This window comes from Pteropus alecto, unplaced genomic scaffold, assembly GCF_000325575.1.
Source record: "Pteropus alecto unplaced genomic scaffold, ASM32557v1 scaffold21, whole genome shotgun sequence".
Lineage (NCBI taxonomy): Eukaryota > Metazoa > Chordata > Mammalia > Chiroptera > Pteropodidae > Pteropus > Pteropus alecto.
The window spans coordinates 16,716,088-16,736,003 of record NW_006436282.1 but is presented as its reverse complement, the minus strand read 5'-3'; the positions used below and the strand labels follow the sequence as shown (position 1 = coordinate 16,736,003).

Genomic DNA, 19,916 nt, shown 5'->3' with positions numbered 1-19,916 from the left:
CCTTCGCGCGTCCTCCGTGAGCTGCACCTCCGGGCGTCCGCGCCTTCGAGCCTTTCCCGCCACTCTCTGAGTCCGGGCTTGAACCCGGAGGAGGGCCCGGGCGCCCCCGCTCCCGAGTCTGTCTCATGCGTGTGTCCAGGGAAGTTGCCAGAGGGTCTGCGGCCGCCCTGCGGTGGTCGTGGGGTTGGGTGACCCTGTCTGGTGGGCGGGGGAGCCCTTGGAGGGGGTAGAAAGTGGCCGAAGTAGTGGGGCCACCAACTGACTCCGCTCCCCACCCATCTGTAAGTTGTACACACAGCCCTGAAGGGGTCGGCGTTGCGCCCGCGCGGTGCGAGGCTTCTCTCTCTCTCTCTCTCTCTCTCTCTCTCTCTCGGCCTCGAGCCGCGTCCGGGTGCCGTTCGGGGTCTCAGGAGCCCACTCGTGTCCCCGCTGAGGCTGTGCGCGTCCTGCGGGCCGCGAGAGCCGCGCAACCCGGCCAACTGCCTTCCATCTCTTGTGTATCTGCAGGTAAAGTGGAACTGCACGGGAAACTCATAGAAGTAGAGCACTCGGTCCCAAAAAGGCAAAGGTGAGCTTGTTTATTATGTTCTCGTCGATTCTGGTCTTATCCCATTATTGGGAGGAAAGACTCAGCACAGCTGAAAACAACTTCGTTTCCTTTTTTGCTTGCTGGGCTGCTGTGTGGCTTGGTGTTTTTCGTCTTTTTCTCTCGCGTTTAGGTGTGGGGCAGGTGTGCGTGCGTGGGTCATGCTGCGAAGGAACTGAGGGCTCGTCTGTGGCCCCCGCCCCTGGATGTGTTTATTGGTATAAAAGTTTCTGGAGGAAGCTTTCACTCTCCGGTAGAGTAGGTCCAGTTGCTACATCAGGAAATCAAAATCTCAGAAGGCAGTTTTGGGGCATCTGTAGGACTTAGGAAGCAATGGGTGACCTCCCACCCTACTTGTAAGTGCAGGATGGGCGAAAGCAGCTGCGGCCACGCGCGGGTGTGGCGTGTGTTTCCTTCTCTGCCCCGAGTTGGCGGCGACCAGTCTGAGAGGCCTGGGAGGCCAGCCGCTCCTCTGAGAGGCTCTAGAGGAATCGCCTTTACCCTGTGAGCTGGCCAGCTGGGACTGGAACACGTGAGTGAACGTCTGGCCTTCTCCTGCCCAGAAGCGCCTTCGGTCATGTCACTGCAGTTACACAGGTTTCTGCAAACCTGCTTTTGTCTCCCGCTTCTCTCCCTTACCTTTAAAAAATATTTTTACTTACAAGTAACCACCAAGAGAGAGTGGAGACTGAAGATTTGTGCTTCTTCAACAAGGGGATTGCACTTTGCGGAAAGCATGGATTGTGTGTCACTTGATCGACTGTTTTGAGGCTGTGTGTTAACCTCTTCAGTATTTTGGAGAAATGGCTCCTTTCTCAAGAGCAGGCCAGATACCTTCTTTGTAACTAACTGGAAAGATGCTGCTCCCTCCCAGTGGTGTGGCCTATGCCTTTCTGAGTTTTGCAAGGTGGGATTAGGTTTTGTGCCTTTTCTCTCTCCCATCTCCCCCCTCCTAGCCTGGGCCAAGCAATAACCTGGAAGTTGATTTAAACTAGGACTGTGTGTCTAGTAGGTATTGGTAATGGTGTGTGTGCTGGAGGGCAGGAAGGGTTTGCTATGCATTTCCCTGGTGCTTTGCAAAATGGCTACACAAAATGTCATCATTTGCCTGTTTCTAGATTGAGCTCTTTTTCAAGTAAAGCATTTTCACAAGTTCAGTTTTTGTAGGTGAGGTGGTTTGGATTTTTGTGGATTTTTCTTGTTCATGTACTTAACTTTCATTAGGATAGTTGGAAAGGAATTTGCATAACCCAACAGACTTACTTTTAGTTGGAAATTTTGGTAGGGGTCAAATTATTTCATATAGTAGCATGGAATTCTTTTAACGAAAACAACTAAAATAATAGAACGTGTACTGAAAAGTATATAAATTGATCTCAGTTTAATAGGAATTGAAAAATTGAGGATGAAGTCATATTTCCTTAAGTTTAAAGGCATAATCTGAATTGTTTACCAAGAGGGGAAAATGTAAGCACATTCTACAAATTCTAATTGGTTTCATGTTTAGCCAGTGTGTCTTAATTTGCTTCAAATATTGAATAAAAAATAAGCAAATGGTTGTGAAAGACTGGCATTTTAACATTTGAGTTTCTAAATTTAAACATCAAATGTCTTGTGCTTTTCAGGTATAATTCAATGACCTGTGTGTAAGTGCAGGTTACTTTGTCCTTCCAACCTGTTGTGAATTTCTCTCCATGTGTAGAGAATTAAATTTAAAACATCTGCTAAAGACTGCCCGTTTTATTCTTAAAGGCTTTTGCTCAATCTAAAAGTTAGATTACTTGTTACTTTATAACAAGCAGGAGTTTCTCTTTAGGAAAGCACATAAGGTAAAATGTTACTACTGGTGGCAACAAATATTTATCAATGGAAGTCTCTTTAGCTTATTAACAATGTAGATTAACTTAAAATGCTCAGGATTTTAAGCGATACTATCTTACTAGCAAAGTAAATAAGAGTACTACACTGGAGATAACTTTTTACTGGTTTAGAGAACAATCAAATAATTAGTCCTTTGCTTGTATTGAAAGTAGAGATTGCTTTTTCTGCCCAGAGAGATTTGCTGGAAATCTATATTAGAATTTTGTTTTAACTGAACCTTGGAACTGTGATGCAGTTTCCCTTATCTGGATGGTCTGAATGGGCTTTAGGAGAAGGCAGGAAGGCACCCTGGTGATCCACATGCCCAGCACCTATAGGAAGATGAAAGGTGGTACTGGTGACAATGAGTTGAATGCCACAGGCTGATCCTTGCCATGAAAGCCTGCTGGACTTGTGGGTGGAGTTCTTTGTGCTTAGCGGTCATTGCATTCCATCCCATCATCATGTAGGCATCTGAGACAGGCACACCCACATATGCAGCAATGACCTTTATACCTGCTGTGCAAGGCATGTTGGGAGCCCGGTGCTGAAGAATGCTTATGGCAGCACTCTGAGATGGATGAATGGGCTTGCAGCAACCAAATGGGAGCAGGCCTAGGAAGCAATTTGATGCTTGGCAGGCTGGCCCAACTCTGACTGGGAGCTGGGCTGAGCAGGAATATTGTTGAATTTGGTTCAGACCAATCTTGGGTCCTGATTACCAAAGTCTCAAGGGAATGTGGACGGAATGTTGCTTTTCTGGATTCAGACACCCCTCGTTGGAAAAGATTATAGCAGTACTTCACAGAGCTTGAGGTCCCCTGCATCTAGAATGAAGAAAGGATTGCACTGAATGTCGGTGATAGTATCGCATTTTCTGTTCCATATACAAAAGATACAGCACATGAAGACTTGGCTTTACTCTGAGGTATAAGCTTAAAAAAAAAAAACAAAAAAAAAACCTCTCCCCTCAGCGGGGTAAGCCTTAAGGGTGGGTGTGAAAATTGTCGTGACTTTGAAGACTAAAGCTGAGCTTGATTAAAGCCACTGGTATCTTTGTGAGACCTTGTATGTGCCCCTATGTGATTATGTAAATAGCACTGATTTTTTTTTGTTATGTTGTGGGCTGTTGGGCATGAGAGAGAGAACAGGAAAGTCGCTGACATTGGGGAACTGAGAGGATGGTGGTTTTAGTTCATTTTCCATTGCTTTTTTAAATTATAAAAGATGTATATATTTTCAGTTTTTTATAGTTTAAACTTTCTCATTTATCATGGCTTAGTTGTTGATACTGATAAAGATTATATGTAGCCAAACATATTTGAATAAAGGAGAAAAAATAGTAGGATATTATAGTTAATATTTTTTCCAGGAAAAACTCGTTAAAACAGACTGTGGTGCCCAAGCTCAAATGTCTTTTTTTGTTTGTTTGTATCCTTTAAAAAAGAAGTAAGTGAACAATTTATTTCCATATCAGAATCTTGTGTTTAACATGTAAACTGGATAGACAGAGCATGTATAAAAGTTACTGGGGTTTTAAACATATATTACTTTAAATGGCTATTGAAAAGCTAGTGCTGCATTTTAATAGTTAAGTATGGAATAAGATAGTGCCATCAGCAGCAATATGCCCATGAGCCAGATATGACTCTGTCCTCTGAAAACAACAAAAGCTGCTTTTTAATGCGGACCATTTAAATATAGGTATGAATGGTTGTACTGCTCCTCGATTATCAGTGTGGTACAGGTGACTCTTGTAAATTAGGGAGACTTCTCACACATGCAGAGACGTGAGGTTCTGAATGTTGGAAACTTTCGTGATTGGTAAAGAATCATAAGCAAGGTGATCTCTGGAGTTCTCAGTTTAAGATCCGTGCTACAGGACTGCTTAAATGGTTGTAAGCGACAAGATTTTTCTTGATTTTGTATTCTTTTCTCCATACAGTTTGAGAGAGTTTAAAAGATTTCTTACGTTGGTCTGCTTAGAATTTAAACAAAAAATTAAATGTTAAGTAGCTTGTGTGTGGCTGTCCACAGTAACACAGAAGGTATAATGGAAACATGACATGTGCCTGGAGCCAGTGGGGATCGAGAGTCTCGGCTTCTGTTTCTTGCTTTCCTTTTGATTCGTGTGATCACTTACATTCTCTGTTCATGCCAAACACCATTATGGTAAACTAACAAGGGCCATATTTTGTTCTGAGTTTTGCCATTCTGCTTGAAATAAATGAGTTACCAGCAAAGGCTTAAAAATATCTTTTTGAATTAGAGATCTGGGGTTTCCCCTGAAAGAAACTTGCGTTTCTTTTCTGTAGTATGATAGCTCAGTTGCTTTTTTGCATGTGTATCTCTTTTGGGCAGTCAGCAAGAGAGAAATGGTCTTTGCCCTCCTTTGAAATTCTGTTATGAGCCACACCACTGCCGTTCCTGTGTCATTACAGATCCGTCGAGCCACCTCGATATATATCTAAAGCAACTCCGTTATAATTGCCTTTAGCAGCTGTAAGATAGCGACCTTTCTAACAGTAACATGTTTGAAAGGTATGAGTTATCCATTCAGTAACCCTGGTGGTTGGTTTGGTCTGGGGGGAAGGAGAGAGACTGATATTCTTAGCCGAGTTTCCCTTATTGACTCTTCCCTCTGATTCAAGTTTCTAGAGTCATAAGACAGGAGGTGGCAGTGTGGTAGCAGTGACCAAGGGGTAGCATTGGCATTTTTCATTAGGATCTCTGACCCATAAATCTGATGTTTAAAAATGGGTTCGGACTAGCCAGGGTTTTGCTTGAAAGCTGATAGCAAACACAGTTCTCAGGGCTCTATTAAAAGTGAAGGTGTAATTTCTCATGGTTTTCTCATGGTTTAGGTTGCTGTTTGGCAAGTGCTCAGTATTGGTAAATAAACAGTTATAAATATCAATATACCATGAAGATTTTGTTGCCCTGAAGGAGAGCACACTGTGCATAAATTATACATTTTAGAAAATCACCCTGAGACTGTTTAACTTGATTAGGAAATCGTTTTAAATTATGATAGAACTATTCTTTGAGGACTCTAATAGAACTTTAAGCTGAAAGAGGCCTCAGTCCTTAGAATATCTGGCATCGTCACTTAATTGTTTAGGAAGTTGATTCCTTTGTGGTCATGGTGTTATGGTTATCTTTCACCACTCCCAAACTAGCACTCAAAACAACAACTCATTCTTCATGATTCTGTGGGCCTGGTAGTATGGTTGGTTCTGTTCCATATGGTGTCATATTGGTTCATGTATTAAGCTGGGCTAAAAGGTCTAAGAAGGCTTCACTACTCACATGTTTGGTGTCTTGGTGCTTGTCCTGCCCTTTCTCCACATGGTGTCTCATCACTTGCTAGTAGCCTGTAGCTGGCTACCCCACGTGAAAGCTGCTAGGCCTCCTAAAGGCTTGGCCCTGGACTGACAAATTATTCCTTCTAAACTGTTCTGTTGATCAAGGCAAGTCACAAGGCCAGCACATATTCAAGGGAGATATGGACGTATTGATGATAGAGTGACATGCCCTGCACAGAGAGGGGGTAGTTTTTGCAGATTATCTTCCATAAAGTGGAGGAGAGGGAAGGAGTAGTGGCTTCAGAATGCTTGGAATGTAAAATATCTGAAAATTGCATTTAGCACTAGAAATGGGGAGCCAGTCTCCATCGTATTCCCCTGCGAGAGAGAATAGTATTAGCTTTGGAGGTCATGCGTAGTGGTCAGTCTCTGTATATTTCTAAAGAACGACCAGTAGGATTTGCTGATGGATTAGATGCGGAGTACGAGAAAAGGATGACAAAGAGATTTTTTGGCCAGCACGACTGGGTAGAAAGTGACGCCATTTACCCAAATGGAGAGCATTGAAGGAGGAACAGATTTTTGTGTAGAAATCAGGAGCTTTACTTTGGGCAAATTATGTTTCTGATTCTGAGTAGAAATTAGTAATCCAAATGAAGTCGAGTAGGTAGATGGATATATTGATCTGTTGCTCCAGGGAAGGCAGGAGGTGGAAGTGAAAATTAGAGGCCTCATTACCTCGCGTGATTCGAAATTATGGAATTGGGCAAGATCACCATTGAGCAAAGGATAGTGAAAGATGACAGTGAGGTAGAGGAGAGCAAGCTGAGTAAGCTCACCCCGGGAGATGAGTGAGGACAGCCTGTGGAGAAGGATGGTGTCACCAGCTGTGCAGCATAGCCCTGAGAGTTTGCGATTTAGATGAATGAATAAGCAAGTGGGGGTGGTGTTAGGTCTCAGCCTTCCGGCTCTGCTGCAAATAGTTGGAGAGTGATTTATGAATTTTGGAGCAACCTGGAATGTAGCCTTTTCCTCAGAATTTGTTTATTAGGGTATTAGTTCATTTTCTTATTTTCTAGAATGTTTATGAGCATGTTTTATTTGTAACCTGCTAGAGATGGAAGAGTCTTAAGTGTAGTAGTTCCTCTTGCTGAATGAATAAGACTTACTTGTGACAGTTGACCTACGCTCTGACATCTGTCAACACTTCTGGTGATCGTGAGCCTAGTTTCTACAGACAATACATTCTGCTTTTTATCAATATACATTTGGAAAATCTTCTGAGGTAGTCTTAGGTTTCAAAACAGTGTAGACCAAGTCCAGTGCTTCTATGTGCTTGTCTACATACTTGGTGATTTGACAAGGGAAGGTGTTGAAACTATTGGCCAGAACATTCATGGATATCATGGGCTAGGCTTATTATTTATTTATTCATTTATTTATTAATTTATTAATTATTATTATTTATGCCCGCAGCACCTGGTCTTCCTAGGTGGTCTCCCATCCAAGTACTGACCAGGCCAGACCCTGCTTAGCTTCCGAGATCAGACATCGGGCTTGTTCAGGGTGGCATGGCCATAGACCATGGACCATGGCTCCACTGGGGCGTGAATTCAAGACTTTCTGCGTGTAAAGCAGGCGTGCTAACTGCTATACCATGGAACCATGTCCATGGGCTAGGTTTAAAATACTTTAATCACTTTGTTATTTTAGGATGCTGGAATTAATGAAGCATTCTTTCCATTTTATTCATAAAAATGTTAGCTATAAGAACCACAAGAAATCTTTTGTAAGTATATTCCCTCATTTTGACGTATTTTAAAATCTGGTTCTTGGTCAAGTAGCCTCCTCCTCAAATTATGAATTCCATCTTTGGCCATGGCAGCCACCAAAACTAGGGGATGTGTTAGAGCAATTGATTTTGAGACATGACAGAATAACTCTTCAACACTTTCTGTGTCTGTGCAAGTCCTTCGATCAATAGAGTGCTAGCTTGGAAATATGTTAAACACCTACTAATTTAAGAAAGGAAAACTCACAAAAATGGCATAGCACAATAGATTTCTTTTTACTGGTATTAGTTGCTTTACCAAAGGATTCTCCATAAAGCCCTGGGAGAAGAAGTGACTTGCCCAAGGCGCTGCAGGTGATTAAAGGGACCCATTTCCAGGTCCTGACTGGGCCCCACCTTCATTCCTCCCATTTAAGTTGTCAAATCCTCAGAGTAACTTACGCAGCAGCCCAATCTTGTTTGCAATGGCAAGTCAGAGCAGAGATGTCCTGTTTCTTGCTTTTTCTGAAGAGAAAAGAAACCTTGTTTGGCTTCTTTGAAGGATTGATTTACTGTCTTCCTCGGGAAAAAAATCAGGTACAGCTAGTCTGGAATCCGGGGCTTTACTATAGGGTAAAATATCCGATTTTTGAAGACAGAAAATGAGACTGCTTTTTCCTCTAAGGTAATTTTTAGCCACTTCATCTTAATATAAATGAATTGCAGGGAAGTTGGAGGAGGCCTAAGGAGATATGAGAGTAAAACAGCATGAGGAGGTGGATGCCGTGGCTGTATCTCAGGCAGGTGACTCATGGGATGTGTTTTAGATTGCAAAAGAGGTGGCAATGTCTGGACTGGAGCCCATGGTGCCGGGTTGTCCCAGATTGTTACCAAGATTAGTAGGATCTTGGCTTGCGGAAGAGAGTCTCTTAAATGTGGAATATTAAGGGTTGGGAGAGAGTAGGAGGGAGAAGTTGTTTTGGAACCTCTTTGTCAGGATCCCTGATGCTTGTCCCATGTACCCTTTTTGAACTGAAGGGTATAGCTAGAAGAATGTGGGATGTGAGGTCTTAAGATCTAGGTTTTAATCCCAGCTCCACTTTGTAAATGCACAGTGTTGCTTAAGGAAATTGAGGTTTGGGGAGGTTATAATGGAAATGATGCCTCATGGGATCCTCGGAGCAATATGTGTAAAGCATCAATACGGTATTACTCAGTAGTCACTCCAGTGGCAGCTGTTGTATTTTTCCACTTGAGATTCAAAATGTAAAGTCTGGATGTAGATTATATTTGTTTGGTGGTGATAACAGAAATGTGGGAAACCTTTGTTCTGTTTTTGGACGTGGACCGATATAAGTAGAAACCTGTGGGTGGTGTCTTTTTGTTTTTTCATTGAACGTGTATTACCTTTTTTATTTCTAAAATTAAGGTATAACCTAGATACAGTAAAGGGTGTAAGTATTAAGTAAGCAGCTTGATGAATTTTTACATATGTATACATTCAAATTAATCCAAAACACATGAAGTAAAATGTGAACATACTTGTTTTTCAATCCTCCCTATCAACCATATATTTTCCAGGTCTTATAGCTGGTAACTTGGTATATTATTTTCCAGAAATTCTCCTATTCATGCAGCCACAAACACTTTAATTTAACAATGAAATCATCCTGTTTATATAATTTGTGCTTTTATTAAGTTATGTATCCTGAAGAATCTTCAGTATAGGTACAAGTAGTTCACTCTTTTTTAAACAGTTGCATTGTTCAGCATAGATGTGTAACAGTTTAACCATTCTTTTCATAGTAATTTCAGTAGAGTATATTTATAGGTATATCCCTAGGACCCTCGGTTTTATATTTTTATAAGGTAAATTCTTAGACTGAGAATTGCTATGTCAAAAGATATGCACATTTAAATTTGAAAGCGCTCTGCCAAAAACACGTAAGTTAACATATATTGACACGGATTAGTCGTAATTTGACAACCAAGAGAGCTGTTTTCAGTGAACTGTGCAGGGAGACGTGTGGTTAAAAACTGTCTTTTCAGGCATGGAGTATACTGTCATTCTAGGAACATCTTCTTTCCACCATGGATATCTAGGTACCAAGTTATTTGTGCCCCTTGTCTATAAAAATTAAATCAAAAGCTATAAAAAATTTAGTTCTGATAGTTCTGGTAACTTAAAGCTTGAATACCTAGGCTTTGTTTTCCCATACTTAGTACCTTAAATTTTTGGATCTCACCTCAGAAACTAACAATATTATCTTGCACTAGGAACTTTACTACATCATATTTTGATTAAAAATTAGTTTCCCAAACAAAGTGCTACTCAGCTTGCCACTGCAGCTGGGCAGGTGATGATTGAGAGTGGGATTAAGAAAAACTGTGATGTTGGTAGAACAGAAGTGATTGAATTCTCTCTGATCCTCCCCAAATGTCTATTTAAAAAAAAAAAAAAGAAAAAGTTCTTGTGAAAGTGAAGAAACTCTTGCTTTTTTTTTTTGTGAAGAGATAAGTGTGGTTGAAAAACTTAATTTCTGTATTTTTCGGCGTGCTAATTTACTTAATTCTGCATTTCTTCGAGTTTCAGAAATGAATTTTTTCCCTGTGGCTTGTATACATTTTTAGTTTAACAAGCATGGCTGGAGCACTTGTGCTCAGAGTCAGTTCCATCTCGGTTTCAGGGGCTAGAAGAATAAGATACTTGTGCTGAAGCGTACGTGGGGTATAGTAGCTTTCGCTTTGTTCTGTCTCGATCTCTGGGTGATATTTTTTATCTTTGACATGGACAGTGGCTCACTGTGATGCAGTCATCCTAACGGTGCATTAATATCTGCAGGTAAAGAGACACTGTAAACCTGGCATGGCATATATGGTACACCCCAGAAACACAGGAGAGGCATCAGGCATAGTGGCACGTTGGCAAGCTAGCCAGGGAGAGCTGCAGAGAGGGATGTGCAGGCAGGCTAACCGTGTGCAGTGGGGATGGAAAAGCCAGAAGGGACAACAGGAGCTAAGGCATGTAAGTGTGAAGTATCCTGGTGTGTGTGTCGCAGGGGGACCGACAAGCTGTTTGAGATTAGAGAGGCCCAGCTTGAGGGGGATGGTGGTTGAGGCTGAGCCTAGAGGAGCGGTGGCAAGACAGCCTGTGTGTTTGAGGGGTGACTCTATTAGTCTGATTCTTCACTTGTTTAACTTTAGGGGCCCAGTCAGTTTATTTAGCAGATAGTTATTTGAGATTATGCAAGACTTGTTGCCTAGGTTAATTTTGGGATGGGTTCAGCAAGGATCATGTTGAACTCCCTTTACCTCTTAAGTACTTCATGAGAATGACTGTGCCCCCAAAACATGCCATGGAGTTTAAAGCTGTTAAGCTACCATCTGACAGGATAATTAGGGTAAATCGTGGTAGGACTAAGGAATCCTGTACTAAAGCTGACTGAGCCTGTGTTATTTTTTTAAGGTTGGCTAAGACAAGACACTCATAAATAGTGAAGATCAAAGTACCTGGTATTATTTGATTTTTATTAAGGCATCTCAAACGATGTAATGAACCTTTGGAGAAAAGTGAGGTAGACTAGTGTGTGTGCGCACACACTATTAACAGCGAAATTAGGGGCAGCAGTAGAGCACGGCGATGGGGAGAGCCAGTGGCATCCAAGATCGCAGTTGCTCAGGTTTGTAACCATGGGCAAACTGATTAAACTCTCTGAGCCTCTCAGTTTATAAATAGCGGTTATAAAACTTACTGTACAAGGTCGTTGGGAGTTAAGTGATAGTGCTTGTACAGGACTTCTTGGAGTATCTGACACCTAAGTGGTATTGTCTCATATTAATAAGCCTATGCATTTACATGTGGCAATTGGAAATAGATGAATATATATATTCCTGCATAATCACATGGTTTGTGTCTCATGTGTACAGATACATAGAAATGTTCCACATTTTTTTTTTTGTTGTTAGAATGAGTTATGCATTGTGAATAAGTTAAGAATTTATACTTTATGTTTAAACATATAGATTTTAGGATCTCTAAAATGTGTCTACTGGTGAAAATACCTTGAGCTCATACTATTAAAAAAAAAAAAAAAGGGAGGTAAAGAACTCCTGTTAATTTCAAAGAGGTAGACAGCATGGTGCAAAAATGGACAAAGGATAAGAAGCTGCAGTTCAGAAGGGGATATCGGAAAAGCCAGTCCACTTAGGAGAAGAAGCCCAGTCTTACTAGTCATTAGATGCCAATTGTAATGGCATTTTTGCCTATCAGGTTGGGAAAAATGAATAATACTGATAATATTTGGTGTTGAATGTGGAGGAATGGGCACTCATACAGCTCGAGAGTACACTGTCCCAGACTTCTTGTCATGCCACATTAGACCTTAAGGTGTGAATACCCTTCAACCAAGTATGGAAAACAACTTAGTCCTCACGGTTTTGTGCAGTTCGTAAGCGTAGTTTTAATCAGCAGAGTTATAAAAGAGCTGCAAATCACCAGGCAGGACTCTGTGTAGGAGTCCATAATACACAGATAAATTTGTAGGTTTTATTGTATCACTAATTACATTTTAACAGGTATTATACAGGTAATCTGGAACTTTCACCCACTTTTAAGCAAAGAGGATTTCAAGCCTTTATTGGACTGTAGGACATTTTGCAGTTATCCATTTTTGAGCTTTAGAAGGAAGATTTTTGAAAGGGAGGACACTTAGAACACTTTCTCTTTCTGTTATTTTTCTTAAGCACTTTGAAGTAATGTTAAACAATTTCTAACTTTTAGGTATGTTTAATGTCTTTCTCCACACTAGTAATTTCACTTGTAATGTTCTCTTATAAAAAAATACTTGGCAAAAATACATTTTATTTGTAGTATTGTTTTAATAGAAAATTGGAAATAAATGTCCATCCAAAGAAAAGTTACCATATTTCATCAAGCCATACTGTGGTATGTTTTGTGGCAGTTATGAAGAATGACATAGATTTATATGAGCTGACATGGGAAGAGCAAACTGAAGAGCAAGTCATGGGATAGCTCCTCAAAAAGACAGGTATTTGGGGGAAAAAAAACCCTTTTATGTGCGCATGTCTGTTTAAAAACAGAAGGGTCTGGAAGGCTTTCCATGGAAAAGAGTGGTTATCTCTACAAAAGGGAACTGATTGATGATTGAGGAAGGAGGAAGCTAATGGTTTTATACTCTATTCTAATGGTTCTGAAACTTTTTACTTTCGACCCTTTGACATATAAAAACTAAGGACACCCAAAGAGCTTTCATTTGTTTTTATTTATTTATACTTTATTAGCAATCAACTGAATAATGTTTAACATTATTTAAAAATGAATATAATAAAACTCATTACATGTTAATATTTTTGTAAAAAAAAAAAAAAGATGGCTGAATCCTCATAACTACGTCTGCATTCAATCTCTGTGATATTTTGTTTTGATTGAAGTATGTGAGGAAAATCCAGCCTCACACAGGTATATAGTTAGGAAAGGAAAGGACAATTTTAATTGTCTTTTTAGGTCATTGTAGACAGTCTTTGTTCCTACCCCAAAACTTGACAAGTGGTAGTTTTTTAAAGGCTCACTGAAATGTGGAATCTGAAATCATATCAGTGAATTTTTTGTATTCTGTTACATTAAAATCCATTGGTCTTTCCTGCACTTTGAATGGTTCTCTTATCTGTAAGTACTGGGAGACTGTCATGATGGTAGGTAAGTTTGCCAAAATTCTGGTTTTTACTTAAGAGCTCAAATTTAGTCACTGGCAACAAATATTGTTAATGTTTCTAGAAGTGACTGACTTTGTTCTCCTCTGAGAAAACACCCACCAAACAGCAAGGTTAAATAACCATACTTTGTCTTTACCTCTTTCAAGCAAAAATGGTGCTCCATGCAAAACATGGCTGGTTCAATCTTGCCGTTCAAACAACTGCTTTTTCTGCAGACAACCATAATAGGTAACAGAAGTGCTTCATACACACGGCCCTTTTCCTCACAGAGTTAGTAACAAGATGTGTGCTCAAGGGTTACTTAAGAAAGTTAATGATTTTTACTGCTTCATCAAGGACATTTAAAAACAAACCTGAATCGTGTTTTACTGCAAGTGAAGAATACAGTGACTGCTGCTACAGTTTAATGTTACTGCCTTGGTTTATTCATGCTGATGTGCTCCCGGTTACCGCCATGATTACTTGTGCACCAGCAGTGCAATTGTCAACACATTTGAATGTGAAAAAGGCAAATTGCAACTTAGTAGTGTTACACAAATAGTTTTGACTTCTCGAAAGTGTCTCGGGGACCCCCAGGAGTCCACATGCTATACATCATGAATTGCTGCTCTACACTAACGTGATGTTTGAAATTAGCTGGATTAGATATTCCTGTGAATATGTATTTACATCATGACACAACAGATGGCAAGAACAAGTGAGGATTTTATACAACTATATGGCATGTTAGCCTTGAAGAGGGAATTTTACAGAAGTCAGTTTGTGAAAAACAGGTATGGGAAGAGAAAATAGAAAAGAGAAAACAAGAAACTAAACACAAAGGAAAATCTTGGTGTACAAAATATAAAATATTTACGTAGTTGGGGGCACTTAAATTCACATGATCAAAATGAAGTGAGTTTGAACATTTGGACACCCACAGTCAATGTTTTAAGTTCCTTAAACCAAAATGAATGGTACAGTGTCAAGAACAGGTCTCATCTAAGGAAACAAATAGCCTTTAGTACCTTTTGCTATTCCTAAAAGGTTAAAGAAATCTAATTAGAATCTTGGGGCACCATCAACATTTCTTTTGACAGTTAGGATGTTTTTAGGCTAGAAGCTTATGTTAACTGATATTTTTAGGGGAGACCAGGTGGGAGGATCCCATCTCCGATATATTTCCACCAGCTTTTCCTGCCCTTAGTAACTGTTGGTTAACTTTAGAAAATAACAACTTTTGTTCCTTCCACGGGAGAGGTACTTTTCTTGTCTTAGACAATATATATATATTTTTTCCTTCAAGATTTATAATACAACAGTGACTTTTCATGGTATTTCACCAAGTCTTTTCCATTCCGTATATATTTTTTTGTGGCTTAAGAAAGCTTGGTAGCTTACTAGTATGTTTTCTTTTTCAAAAGTTCTGTTTTGCTGACCTTGGATCTTAGCAATTTTTAAATGATTCATTCAACAAGTTTTTGAGTGTTTACTGCTTTTACGTTCTTGGGAAGACAAGAACTTGCTTTCACAAAGCTTAAGGTGAAAAACTGCACTGTTTACTAGGGCAGCTGCTGGCCATACGTGGCTCTCAAGGAATTGAAATGCGACTGGTCCAAATTGATATTGTGGTGTATGTGTAAAATGCACTGGATTTTGAAGAGTTACTTCAAAAAGAATATAAAATATCTTAAATTTTATCTTTTACCTATTTCTTTTTGCTTCAGTGTGGCTACTGAGAAATTTAGTATTATGTATGTGGTTTGCATTTATTTCTATTGTACAACACTGATTTAGAGAGATGAAATATATATATATGTATGTATGTACATGTATAAATAACGTGTGAGGCATGTTAGAGGCCACAGTGAAAAATAAAACAGGTTAAGGAGGAATGGGGGCTTGGGTTTGGTCATTTCATATCGAATGATCAGTGAAATCCTCACTGACCAGGTGCTCTGCATGAGCAGAAGCTTATAGGAGTTAGGGAGTGAGATGAACAGGTAGGTGCCCAGGGACACAATGACCCAAGCAAAGAGGCGGGGAGCAGCAAGCCCAGGAGTGAAGCCTGAGGATGCTCACTGCATTTCTAGTCAACGAGGAGGCCATGGTGGCTGAATTAGAGCAGCTGGAGGAGATCTGGAGGAGATGAGCATGCATGCTGGTGTGTAGGAAGGGGATGAGAGCTTTGCATAGACCCTGGTGAGTGCAGTGGGATCAGGGAGAGCTGTTAGGAGAACATTACAATTATGCAGGTTAGAGATGGCAGGGGTGGGACCTGGGCTGTTGAGGTGGTGGTAGCGGGGATGAATGGATAGACTCTTCTATTTTGAAGATGGAGCTAACAGCGAATGTGGAGGGACTCGATACAGGGAGTGATGGAGGAACCAAGGATACCTTGACAGTTTATGGCTCAAGCATCTGAAAGGATGAGGAGAGGGGAAGACAGTTCAGTTTGGCCAGATTAAGTCTGAGATGCCTGTTAAATATGTGGAGATAGGACAGAATAGATAGTAAGTGGAGGCAGAGAGGAGGTCCAAGGGGATGGTGGGCAGGTGAGGGGAACAGTGATGGAGCCCAAGGACAGGCCCGTGAGGTAGGAGGAGAATCTTGAAAGAAGTACCTGAAGGCCTTTATGAAAGTGTTTAAGTAGGAGTTATCAGCTGTGGCAAATGATATAGAATAGCGTGAGGATGGAGTTGGCGACATTATCTTCGTTGGTGTCCTGGCGGGTGCAGTTTTGATGGGGCAGTAGGGCTGAAACCTTGAATGGTATGGGTTTTTGAAAGAATGGATGGACGAAGAGGGGGGAGAGACAGGGAGTATGGCTAGTCTTTCAAGTAGTTCCCTGTAAAGACATCAGAGAAATGGGGTGGTGGTTGGAGGGGTTGCAGTTTAAAGGGAAGGGAAGGGTTGTGATTTGAAACTTTTTACTTCAATTTACAAGAAAGTTGCCAAAACAGTACAGATGATCCATATACTTTCCATCCCGTTTCCTCAAATGTTAATTTTGACTATAATTTTTCTGGAACATTTGAGAATAAGTAGTTGCAGAACTACTGCCATTTACCGCTAGATGTTTCAGTGCACATTTCCTAAAACAAGGACATTCTGTTACATGACCACAGCAAGATTATCAAAATAAGAAAATTAACACTGATTCTCTAGTTTAATCTACAGATGTTATTCACGTTTTGTCTTTTGTCCCACCAGTGTCCTTTTTTCTGATCGCGGATCCAATCCGACATTATATAATGCATTTTGTTGCGAGGTTTCATTGGTTTCTTTTAATCTGGGACAATTCCTTAGTCTTTTGTTAGTCTTTATGATCTTCATGTTTTTGAAGAGTATAAGCTAGTTATTTTGTAGGACGTCTGTCGTGGGTTGGTCTGATGTCTCCCCATGGTTAGAATCAAGTTATGTATTTTGGGTAGTATACCACAGAAGTGGTGATGTCCTGAGTGAACCCCATCTGCAGGCACAGAGATGTCGATTTTGCTCCGGTAGTGGAGATGCTAACTGTGACCAGTTGGTTAAGGTGGTATCTGCCAGGCTTCTTTAGTGTAATGTTACTGTTTTCTCCTTTGCATTAACAATCCTGAGGAGGATATTTTGAGACAATGTAAAGATCCAGGTTCTCATCATACCTTCACTAATTTTTGCATTCATTGATGATTCTTAACCTGAAATATTATTACTCTAGTGGCTGCCAAATGGCAACTTTCTATTTTTGTCATTTCTCCTAGATTTATTAGTTGGAATTTTACTCCAAGGAGCAGCTTTTTCTTCATTTGTTTTGTTTATTTAATATGGACTCACCGATTCTTATTTTACAGATTATAACATGTTACTATTATTTTGTCACTGTCATAGTGAGGGTTTTTAAGGTAAGAGGTGTTTTAGAGTGGCGAGCTGAAGGCAAAATTCAGCACAGATGAAAAAATCATTATGATCTAATATCCACAATACTAGATGAAATCTTTGCATGCTTGTGCTTCATTTTAGAGGAATAGCTTTGTACTTTACTTGAAAACAGACTTTAGCTGCCCAAGTGCAATGAGTCTGATATATTTGACTCTCTTTTGGTGATGACTTATGACTAGTGAAAAATCAGGTTATTTTTCATGTATGTGACACATTAAGTCCGAATTCAGATGCTGTGCTCTTCAACTGAAAATAATAACTGTTGTCTGGTATGTGCATTATTTATAGTAACTGTTAATCATATGTAGGTTTTTTCTACACCAAATTTTATTTTAGCTCATGACAGGCATTTTCCCCAGCCTATTGCATTTTGATGCACTAAGTATAGTCTGTGTGAAATTGGTAGAGTATTGTCACACATTTCTTCAGTGTTCCTGTTTGATCTTACGTCTTTTGACGAGTGGTGTGCACACTGAAACAAATCAAATGGAATCTTAAATTATCTTCTTGAGATAATATACTGTATACAAAACACCACAGGCATTAAGAAAAACTAGTTTTTCCCTACGGTAATTAAAAAGATTGGAAGATTCAAGCAAATATGTATATGGAAAAATTTAAACCATAAAAATGATTAAAATGATCTCTTTCTCTGTCCCCAAGTGTAATCATTGTATAGTTTCTTGTGTTCTGAGGGGAAAGATTTGTATACATATGGAAGTATCTATGAGCACATACATTTTAGAAAAAATACTAACTCAATTCTGCCTCATTGTTTTGAAGTTTTAAAAGTGCTTTGGAAGCTGGAGTGGGGAAATTGTGGTAATTGAATAGTTCATACTATTAAAATAGTGGAGTCTTGATTTAGGAATAAAGTATATTTACCCACATCTGGGTGATAACACATTAAGGCTTGTTTAAATGTCTTTGTTATTAATGGGATATTAATAAATATGTTAGGCTTCATTATTAATACTTGTTATAGATTATTCTAAGTTTTGAAAACTCCAACATGTGTTTTACCCCCATCATCAGTATGGGAAGAAGTGTGTTGTACAATGTTTAACCAAAAAGAAAAAGAAAAAGCCTCTAACCTCTGAAAAGCTCAGAGCAGTCCTTTTATTTATTTTATTTAGTTTTGTAGAGCAGTCCTTTCAAATAGCATGTACATAATATGTTATAGTAACTGGAACTAATTTAATGCTCTAAATTTAATTTTGTTAGTGTACTTCCCCCCCAACTTTTTTTTGTTTTTAAAAATTTCTTTAAAAATCTTTTAAATATTTTATTTTTAATATTTAGTATTTTATTTTATTTTTCTAATGGTGTTCTTAATCTGCTTTTTTGGGTGCTCAAAATGCTGTTATTTTTTAAAGTATTTAAAAATTTTAAATTACAGTCAACACACAAGATTAGCTTTGAGTATACAACATAGTGATTATACATTTATATAACTTACAAAGTGATCATGCTGATAAGTTTAGTATCCATCTGACACCATACAGAGTTATTACAGTATTATTGTTTATATTCCCTATGCTGTACTTTACATCCCTGTGACTGTTTTTGACTGGCAATGCTGTTTATTTTTAAAATTAGAATTTTTGTAGAAAAATTTTTATTAAAATATTCTGAAAAATACTAAAATTTGATTTGTTAGCTTAATGGAAATAGTTCAAGATTTTAAAGAAGGAAATTATTTTTAGTTTTTTTTTTTTTAGTTTTTAAACCATTAAAAGTATAAATATTTTAAATTGAAGTGTACATTAATGAATTTTTAACAAGTGAAATACTGGTGTGTTTTAATTCAAGTGGAAGTCTAAAACATTTAGTGCATATCAGCCTGGCTGATACTAAATATATAGGCTCATTTAAACTAATAGCTCTTAAATAAACTATAATTAAATGTTGTTAAATGTCTTAATGGAATTAAAGCTAGTAATTCAATACTGCCTAATATATCTAAGATTAGTTATATGTCTTAAACCTTAAAAAAGTTGGTTTATTTAAAAATATCACTATGCTATCTAAATATGTAGATCTGACACATTTTAGTTTTGGTTGTGTTAGATTTGTGTATCAATATTTAACTTTTTCAGAACAAGTTCTAAATTTTATGATAGTGCAACTAATTTAAAAATTAAAATTTCACTAAGCTGCTTCCACATGACTTGATCAAACTTAAAATTCTAGTTAGCTAGTTTTATTGTAATTTTTAATTTGGTTTAAATACTGCTACCCTAAGTCTCTAAATTTATGAAAGGACTGGATGAATATTTTAATAAAATAACATCAAAATACCTAAAACAAATACTTAAACTTATTCATTAAATTTGAAACACTAAAACTTTTTCAAATCTGGAGACTGGTCTCAAAAGTCTGATTATATTTATGTATTATTTCTTGTTATTCCAATAATTTAAAAATACACAAAAATGCTAAGAATTAAGATTTTTGAACTATAGTTCTATATTACTAACTTTGAACAAAATTTAAAAATTTCCACAATAATATTAATCCATAGCTAACTGATAATCTGCTTCAAGAGATTGATACCTTTTGACTTCTGCGGCTTATTTGCAATTTTCTTTCAATTTATCTGTTGAGCCCTGCCAATGACAACTAGTGTGCCCAGGTGCTAGGGAGACAGAAAAGCATTATCTTACAATTTTGCAAGAGAAAAATGAAAAAATAATTTTATTCAACTAAAACAAATTTATATGAATATGTTCATTAACATAAATTTAGCCATTGTCAT

General features: G+C 38.6%; 1 protein-coding gene and 1 pseudogene across 2 annotated transcripts in view; one reads left to right on the top strand and one right to left on the bottom strand.

Moving 5' to 3' along the window:
- IGF2BP3 (insulin like growth factor 2 mRNA binding protein 3) overlaps nucleotides 1-19,916 on the top strand; it is a 111,945-nt gene that overhangs the window by 1,590 nt on the left and 90,439 nt on the right. For both annotated transcript variants that reach the window (XM_006911992.3, XM_006911993.3), the window contains exon 2: nucleotides 508-568. In XM_006911992.3, coding sequence (XP_006912054.1) covers nucleotides 508-568 — 61 coding nt within the window. The remainder of the gene's footprint in view (nucleotides 1-507; nucleotides 569-19,916) is intronic.
- On the bottom strand, nucleotides 7,219-7,334 carry LOC112479924 (annotated as a pseudogene).